This window comes from Crotalus tigris, unplaced genomic scaffold (assembly GCF_016545835.1).
Source record: "Crotalus tigris isolate CLP2741 ecotype Arizona unplaced genomic scaffold, ASM1654583v1 scf7180000017725.2566008, whole genome shotgun sequence".
Lineage (NCBI taxonomy): Eukaryota > Metazoa > Chordata > Lepidosauria > Squamata > Viperidae > Crotalus > Crotalus tigris.
The window spans coordinates 1,192,860-1,202,505 of NW_024096593.1; the positions used below are offsets into that span (position 1 = coordinate 1,192,860).

The following is a 9,646-nucleotide window of genomic DNA, read 5'->3' on the forward strand; positions in this document are numbered from 1 at the left end:
TATTATTGGCTTGACAACCATGGTGCCTCACTTAACAATTGTCATAAAAACAGTTGTAAAATCAAGCCAAGTCGCAGGGTGACCTGCTTAATGACCACAACAATTTACAATCAAAATTCTGGGCTCATATTAGTCATAAGTCAAAGACCAGATGTATTAGGTTTTTTTTTGAAAATATTTTATTGTTTTTTTAATTTTTAAGAAAAAGTACTCAGGACACACCGTGGTGTTTGGGTAATCAGACATTCTAAAGTAAAAACATAAATAAACAACTCAATACATTCACTGTCTCCTCTCTATTTCCCTCAAATAACATAATACGTTTAAATATTCCATATCTAAATTAAATTTCTATTACTACTAAACCTATTTTAAAACTTTATCAGTTTACAATTACCAAAATCAAATTCACTTTAACTCAACAAGTTATCAATTCAGGTATCCCTTCCAGATATATTCTAGTTCTTAATTTCTCTCATCCCTCCTTTTATCACCAATCTCATTTATTTCTTCTTCCATTACACAATAGCTATCTTAGTTAAAAAATAATGTTAAACCTTAATTCACTTCAATTCATTACAGAAACTTCAAATTTCATCCAATTGACTGCCATACCTTATCACGTCTTACGTTATTGTACCAAAAAAATCATCTAAATTAAAACACTCCATTAATTATTAAAACCATCCCAATCTAAAAAATCAACATTTTTTCAATTCCAGTACATAATTTTCATCAAAATAAATCTGTTATTCCAAAAAGTATTCTTAATCTATTTAAAATATCTTTTCTAAAAATCACCCTCATATATATGTTTATATTTTTTCTTGCTTCTACCTCTAAATCTTAATCCTTAAAACAAACCATAAATCAAACATTGCCTTTAAATCCCTTACACAGTTTTAAATTTCTCTTTTCAGTCTAATTCTGGCTTTTTTCCTGGGCCAAGCAGGTTTCCATAGGGACGCTTCCCTTTCAGCCAGTAGATCTGTCTTTGTTGCTTGCAGTAGCCTTTGCAATAATAGCAATCCCATCCTCTGCATTATACGTCTATTTTTCTCCTCCTTGAAGGGTCGTTGCTTTGTAGTTTGAAGTCTCAGTCTTTGCTTCTTCAGTTCCTCTAAGTTGCAGATGGAAGGTTTGTAAGCTAGAATAAGTTCCTCTTTTATCTCTGTTAATTCCTCTTCTAGTATGTTTTGATTTATACCATAGTCAGATGTATCCTGGACATCCATTTGAACATTTGAAGTGAAATTTCTGGATCTTAGTTCTGTAGTAAACTTTTTTATTGTAGCACATATTTCTGCAGTAGCCTCATCTTTTCCAATATAAGTGTACAGTTTAATTGTGACTGAGGTTTCTCCATTTTGATAGTAATTAAAAAGAGTCTCTCTCTCTTTTTTTTTTTTTTTGTGGAGGCTATATTTGATATAATTTAGGCAATATCCACCTCCACAGTTCCCACAGCTGCCCAGATTATCTTTTCTCTTCAAAAGTGTTTTGAAGGTCAGATATGTTCCATCTTCACACCAAGTAACCAGACGTTGCAGTTTTAAATTTTCGCCACTAGATGTCCTCAGTAAATTAAAAAAGGTCTTTTCCAGAAACCATTTCCTTTTTTTTCTACCTTTTAAAGTATAATGTGACAAAGAAATAATCTTCCAATATAGGATAATAATACAGTTCTTAGAAAGAAAGGAAAAGAAAAAAAAATTCCTGTACCCCAAAAATATAAAAGTAAAATATAGTCTTTAAAATTTTGTTCTATTTTTATAGAACGCCTTTCTTCCCAAAGAATGTAGAAGCTGCCTTTTCAAGCAAGGGAAATAATTCCAACAAGGCTCTTTCAGGTACCAAAAACGAAATAGAATAGAGAGAATAGCAAAGCAAAGTCTCACCCAGATTCACCACGGGGGTTCTTACAGCTTAGATGTTCTTTGACTTGCGGTTTGAAGCAGCAGGGTGATCGGCCATTTTACTGGCCAATCTTCTTCTTCGTTGGCCCTCAGAGATAGCTCAGACCACTAAAAGAGCCGCCGCTCCTCAGTAGCCGAGCAGAGCCTCCTCGACAGAAGTCACACCCTCCAGGGCAACTTTGGACCCGCATAAGGGTCTACCGGCAGAGGGAAAGCTAGCCGACAAGGAGACGAGTCTCTCGGTGCAACTAGAGACACCGCTAACCAGAACTGGAAGTCCAGATGTATTAGTTTTTTGATCGTTTAAATACCTAACTCAATGTTCAGATTTGGAAAGAAGGTCTAAATTTTTGAGAGGCTGCTTGTTATATTGAACAGATTGGGGTATTCTGAGATTGTTTACTGAAGGCTGATTCTTTGTGTTTTAATGTACATATATTTTATTACTTAAATCCTATATTTTATTTTTTGTTTTATATTGTTGATATGGTAATAAAACTAATCAATTATCTACAAATTAAGAGACTTTTTTGCTTCTAGAAGTATGCACTCGCTAAATTTCCAATGAGCTTATATTATGTATATTCTTTTACATGCCACTTTGATTTGCTTGTGTTTTTCTTAGATTGGCAGATACAAAGCACCTTTTCACCAACTGAGAATATCGTATGGTACTAACAAAGGGAAAAATTACACAGAAGAGGAAGATCGCTTTTTGATCTGTATGCTTCATAAGCTTGGATTTGATAAAGAAAATGTTTATGATGAATTGAGACAGTGTATTCGAAACTCTCCCCAGTTCAGATTTGATTGGTTCCTCAAGTCTAGAACTGCAATGGTATGTACTAGTTTCTGTTTGTTTTTTTTTAGAAATACAAAAAACAATAAAACCAGTTTGTGAGTAGAGAAAACTGTATTATGTGTAGATAAACCTTATTTCTAACAAGTAGTCCTTGATTTATGACTACAATTAGGACCAGAAGTTCAGACAATAAATGATGTTAAGTGAGTCATCATGTGATCAGACTCAATTTTATGACCAATTTTACTGCAGTTATTAATTGAATCGCTGTGGTAGTTAAGTAAATCACATAGTCATTAAGTGAATTACATGGTTGTTAAACGAATCTGGCTTCGTCAATTGACTTTGCTTGTTGGAAGCTAGCTGGGAAGGTCACAAAATGTGATCATGTGACTGTAAGACAAACCATCATAACTTTAAACTATTTAAACAAATGATCTTAAGTCAAGAACTACCTGTATATTCTGACCAAAAAATGTTAGACCAGTGGTAACAAGTGAAACCTGATTTATGAGGAGTAATATCTCCTTTGTTTGCACCACTTGTTATCTGGAAGTTTCTTAGTACAATTATAAATGCTGATTTATAAAGGAACATGGGAGGGGAGTGTGGTGAAGTTCTGTCGCTCTTTCTCATAGTGGGTATTTGTTTAAATTAATGTGATTTATCTCCCTGGTGAATAAGCATAGTACAGCTTATGTTATTTTTTACTTTATTGTATTTTGGAAAGGAGTTTCTGTTTTAATCTCAATTACACAGATCAGGAGTATATGTCATTCAATCAGTACTAATTGGAGGGTCCTATCAGCCAGAATAAGTGAATGAATAACAAAACCTATAGAGAAAAATAGCTGGTTGTCCACTGGACTATGATATAAATATTATTTATACAGTTACCCTCATGGGATAATTTTCTTTCAAAAGTCATTGTCTAAGGAATGCTGAAAGAAATCCTAAATAAGCTTAAAATATTTTCAAATAAAGTGTTTTGGTTGCGCTGATGAAACAAACATTGAACTGTTTGGGCACAAAGCATACAATAAATTTGGACAAGAAAGGATGACACAATTTATGAAAATAACATTTGGAACCTATTAGGCACAGGATTGACTCTATTCCTTTGGAGTCATATAGCAGCCTATGGCACAAGAAATATTGTGTGAGTGAAAGAAAGTATGGATTCAACTAAATATCAACATATCCTAGAAGACAATACCCCAGCGTCTTCTGAAACAAAAGGTGATTGGCTATTTTTGTAACCCCATGATAAGAATCATAGCAGGTAATAGCTATAGAAAAGGAAATAGTTATAGATTATAACAAAAATACAGTAAAAGGTGTAAGACTGATCTTGATAGTTCCCAGCTTGAATATTATTGAAAATCTCTACGGAGATCTAAGTGCACTCAAGGATATCAAAAATGTTTCTGAGTTAGAATTTCGCAAGGAAGAGTGGAAACAAATTCCAAAAGCATTTAAGAGCTATTCTTAGTTGGCTATGGGAAATGGTTTTTGCATGACTGCAGTTTTTTTATTTTCTTACTTTGAATTTATAAACATTAAAAATATTATTAAGTATCCATTCACACATGCTTAATGTGTGAATGAATGTGTCAGGTACAGGTTGTGCTAGCTTCCACTGAAACCTAAAATTCAACTAGGAGTGTCTAAATGTCTCCATCCAATTGTACATTTGGAGCAGCATAGTAATTATATTTTAAAAAATGTTTTTTAAAGTATGCCTTATTTAGCAACCACAATTGGGACTGGCAGCTTTGTTGTTACACAAAGCAGTCACTAAGTGAAAAATCACATGACAACGTCTATGCTTTTTCCATTGTCCCTCCCTTTGGGGTAGTCATTCTGGCACTGAGATAATTAGCAAGAAGTGAATTGATTTTTGTATTTCGTTAGAGAGGAAGGCATTACAAGAGAATAAGCAGGCATATTGAAAGGAATGTGTTGCTCTGTGCAAATGATGATGTTATCTAGTTGAGTTATGAAATGTCTGCAAGCAAACAACCAAGCTCAGAGAGCTTCAAATAGTCTATTTTTTTCTTAACTATGGGCATAATTCCATTCAAAGATACCGGAGATTCTCTGCTTGATGTAATTGTAATCCAAAGGAGACACTGACATTTTTATTGAAGTAGTATAATGGCTACACACTTTTTCTGTTTTCGTTCTCTGCCTCATTTTCATCCCACAAAGAGAGGTTCCCTCCATATCTCATTGTTGAATATAATGATTCCCAAGGAATGGAGCTGTAGTTCCAGATATACAGTACAGTATAGTAGATGTAAATTGTTGACAAAGTAGGCTTTTAACTATGACTAGTTTGGAAGGCTGGAGGGCTTATTCTACAGATTTTTCCAAAGTTTGTCTTACACAAGGAAGCATCTATACAGTGGAGATGATTAGAAAGAACGTAATGTAATTGTGTGAAATTCTTGTGTAGTGGCAATTATACCATTGAATCTCTCCTGTTTGCTCTTGATTCAGGAATTACAACGAAGGTGTAATACCTTAATCACTTTGATTGAAAGAGAAAATATGGAATTAGAAGAAAAAGAGAAAGCAGAAAAGAAAAAACGTGGACCTAAACCTCTGGTGAGAGTACAATGTGTTTAACTGTGAAGATTCATAGGCCATTTTCTTCAGATGAAAGAAAATGATATAAATGTTAATGTGTATAGGAAAAGATTATGAATCCATATTAGTTATAATTTCTAGTTCTTCTAATATTTTAAACAGCACACATTAAGTCTAGATTTGTAGCATTAATCATATTTTTACATTGCCTCAATGCTTCATGCTAAGTGGCATAGAACTGACCAGGATTAAGATATTTGCAATATTTTTTTTTCTAGACTCCTCTTCCCATATTATTATGAAAACTATTTTTAAATAATAATAATAATAATAATAATAATAATTTTGATATACAAAGAAAAACAAATTATAAAATGTTTTTAATCTCACTGTAGCTTTAAAATAATTTAAATCACGAACAAAATTCTCAGAGCTGAGACTCAATTTTTGTCTTTTCTGATACAGACACAGAAACGTAAATTGGATGGTACTCCTGATGGAAGAGGAAGAAAAAAGAAACTAAAGCTGTGAATATTTGATTTCTTGTAATCACTAAATTTAGTTCTTTAATTTTACGGGTCTTCATAAGATGTACTTTACAATTCTCAACTATTATGTCATTAAAGGACATTGGATTCATGTGTTTACTTGCTGAACTAGAAGAAGAGTAACGTAGTTTCACGTTTTTAAATAAAACAGCTGTGCTGAACTTTTTTTTACCATTAACACTTGAAATAAAAAATAGGCTTCATCTAGTAGTTGATGTTTTTTATATATATATTTATGTATATATTGTTCAATTCTTTGTTTCACAAATATGCTAAATCATACTACCTATGAGTAGTTTATAGATATTGTGCTTAGGATTCCCAGACTATAAAGTTTTGAACATACCCATGTTTTTCCGAAAATAAGACATGATATTTTTTTTGCCTCCAAAAGAGGCACTAGGTCTTATTTTCGGGAGATGTCTTACCTTAGGACTGCTGCAGCCAGGCTTCCCACGCCCTGACATCTGTCGTACTACTGCTTGACTTCTTCAGTGGCTGCTTGCCACTACTTGCACTGTTGCAGCTGCATGCGGCAGGAGACCGCATGGTGCTTTGGACTATTGACGCCACTTGCGGCAGGCCATGTGGTGCTTCGGGCCAGTGGCAATGGCCCAAAGCGCTGTATGGCATCTCGTGACGGCAATGGCGTGAAGCACCATGCGGTCTCCTGCCATGAGCAGTGGAAATGCCCTCAAGTGCTGTGCAGCCTTCTGCTGCAAGTGCCGGCACCAGCATGATGAGCCATGCAGCACTACAAATGTGAGTGTGGGAGGCCTGGCTGCAGTGGTTCTACCGGTAAGGTAAGCGGGTATGGGGTGATGGGGTAGCTCCATCCTTCTACCCCCCCACCCTAGTTTGATTTTTAATTGTGCGCCTTGCCCCAAAACTAGGGCTTACTTTTAGGGTAGGGCTTATATTAGGCTCACTCCCAAAAATCAAGCTATGGCTTACTTATGAGGTAGGTCTTACTTTGGTGAAACACGGTATGTCCTTCGCTTTATGGAACATATATCCAGTGATAAAATGACCATTTTTAACTGGGCAAACTAACTTATCCATTCCATTGTATTAGTTTCACAAGATGATCTCTGCACTTTAGTTTAACTTTTGCCTTTTTAAATAGGCAGATAAAAATATCAAATATCCAGCCATCCAACATTTTTATTTTCTAGGAAAATGTCTGTGGGACACAGAAGCATCATTGGGAATATTACATTGGAGTTGGTACTTTGCATTATAGCATAGAATCAGTATTGTTGATTTACAATGTAATTTAATCATTTTTTTTTCTTTTTGGAACTACTTTCTCTTTTCACTTGCCAATTATTGTTGTATTCTGGTCAGTTATAGTAGTAATAAGTCAAGAAGCCAAAATCAAATTCCCATTTATACATCATGTTAAACTGCATTTGTAACTGGTAAGCCAAAGAAAACCATTTCAAATTAGCTTACCGCACAATAAGCAGAAAAAAGGATAGTGTAATGTTTAGGTAAAAGTCTTTCCACTCAAATTTTATTTCTAGATTTCTCATAGAAAACAAGAATTAGCCTTTTTTTTGTTGTGTTCTTTAACCCAAATAATAGGTACAGCGTGATTGCTTTCTCTGTAACCTTCATATTATACAATCCCTGAAAAAACTGTCACTTAGCAGTCCTTGGTATTGGATCAAGCTTCTGCATGTACAAATTAAACATTCAGATCCTGGACTGAACTTTTTATTTTACCCAGATTGTGGAAACCACCAACTTCAAACTTAGCTTATCAATTTACATTCTTATAATAAAGTGTAATTAGCTAATACAGTGGGGGGGGGGGAGTACATCTTTGAGTTCTGTGGTTTTATGTATCCGGATACAGTAAAAATTATCTGGTCCTTAGCAATTCTTAAAAGTAGGTAAATACAACCTCAGATGAACAACACCTGACATTATACCACGTCATCATTTATCTTACAAAAAGAAACCCAAACTGGAAAAGCCATGTGTGAAAAACTAAATAACACACTGTTTCCATAGACATGCCAGGTGCTGCTAATCAAGTGCTCTTGATCAATTGATCATCAGCAAATGTGGCTATCTCAATAAAAGCTGAGGTTTTAGGAGTTGTTGGTCTCCAGCATTAAGGTGTGTGTTAACACAGTATCAAAGAGGAAAGACATCAGCAATGATCTTAGAGAAGCAATTGTTGCCACCCATCAATCTGAGAAGGGTTATAAGGCCATTTCCAAACAATTTAAAGTCCATCATTCTACAGTGAGGAAGATTATTCAGAAGTGAAAAGCATTCAAGACAATTGCCAATCTTTCCAGGAGTGGATGTCAAAGCAATTTCAACCCAAGGTCAGATGGTGCAATAGTCAGAGAAATTGCCAAAAATCTAAGTTACATCTCAGACTCTACAGGCCTCAGCATGTTAAATGTTAAATTCATGACAGTACAATTAGAAAAAGACTGAACACGTGTGGTTTGTTTAAAGCAGGGGTAGGCAACCGTGGCTCTTTTATGACTCGTGGACTTCAACTTCCAGAATTCTGGGAGTTGAAGTCCACGAGTCATAAAAGAGCCAAGGTTGCCTACCCCTAGTTTAAAGGGTTGCCAGGAGAAAGCCTCTTCTCTCTAAAAATAATATTGCAGCACAACCTAGGTTTGCAAAGTTACATCTGAACAAACTGCGAGACTTCTGGAAAGCTATCCTTTTGTCAAGACCAAAGTGGAGATGTTTGGCCATAATACATATTGCCACACTTGGCAAAAACCAAACACAGCATATTGGCACAAACATATCAACTGTCAAACACAGTGGAGGAGGGGTAATGGATTGGGCTTGTTTTGTACCTTGCAATCACTGAATTGACCACAAATACCAAAGTATTCTAGAGTCAAATGTGAGGGCATCTGCTGACAGCTAAAGCTTGACTGACATTAAGTCATACGACAGGACAATGATCCTGAGCACACTAGCAAATCTACAACAGAATGCCTGAAAAAGAAAAGAATCAAGATGTTGCAACAGCCCAGTCAAAGTCCAGACCTCAACCCAATTGAAATGCTGTAGTGGGACCTCAAACGCCCACAAACCTCAATGAATTGAAGCAATCTTATAAAGAGTGGGCCAACATTCCTCCACAACTATATGCGAGACTGATAAAGTCATAGAAAGCTATTACGTTAACTTATTGCCACTAAAGTTCCTACAGGCTATTGAATCATAAGGTGTACTTTGTTTTTCACACATAGCTTCTTCATTTTGGCTTTCTTTTCGTAAAATAAATGATATGCTGTAATATGTCATGTGTTGTTCATCTGAGGTTGTATTTACCCAGTTTTAAGAATTGCTATGTATCAGATGATTTTTACTATGTCCTGATATGTATAATCATAGAACTCAAAGATTGTGCACTTTTTCACGTGACTGTATATATTTTACATCAGGAAATGTTAGGAATAAAACAGGAAAAAGCTTCTATGTAAGGATAAATTTTAACATAGTAACTTTATATTTTATAATTACTTGAAAAATAAAAAACTTGTTTTGGTTCAATGAAGTGTTCTGTTTTTTTCTACAAAAAATAATAGGCATCCACTTGTATCAGCTAAATTCAAATTTTCTGTTCTCTGCCACTTGAATATTTTATTAATCAGAATGCAGTCGGTAGTGTAGTTTCTGGCAAGCGTATCTGACAATTCATTTCAATCAAAGGCTACTGACAACTTACAAGAGTAGCAAACAAACAACAACCATTAAATACAATTTATTTCTAGTTTATTATCGTTTACTGTAGTAAA

The 9,646-nt window shown here is 34.8% G+C and overlaps 1 protein-coding gene across 1 annotated transcript in view; it reads left to right on the top strand.

Annotated features, from left to right (window-relative positions):
- The window catches only part of SMARCA5 (SWI/SNF related, matrix associated, actin dependent regulator of chromatin, subfamily a, member 5), a 36,236-nt gene extending 26,835 nt beyond the window's left edge, over positions 1 to 9,401 (top strand). Inside the window, exons 22-24 of the mRNA XM_039338955.1 lie at positions 2,542 to 2,754; positions 5,221 to 5,328; positions 5,776 to 9,401. Of these exons, the coding sequence (XP_039194889.1) occupies positions 2,542 to 2,754; positions 5,221 to 5,328; positions 5,776 to 5,841 (387 nt within the window). The 3' untranslated portion in view covers positions 5,842 to 9,401. The remainder of the gene's footprint in view (positions 1 to 2,541; positions 2,755 to 5,220; positions 5,329 to 5,775) is intronic.
- Positions 9,402 to 9,646: the final 245 nt, after the last annotated feature.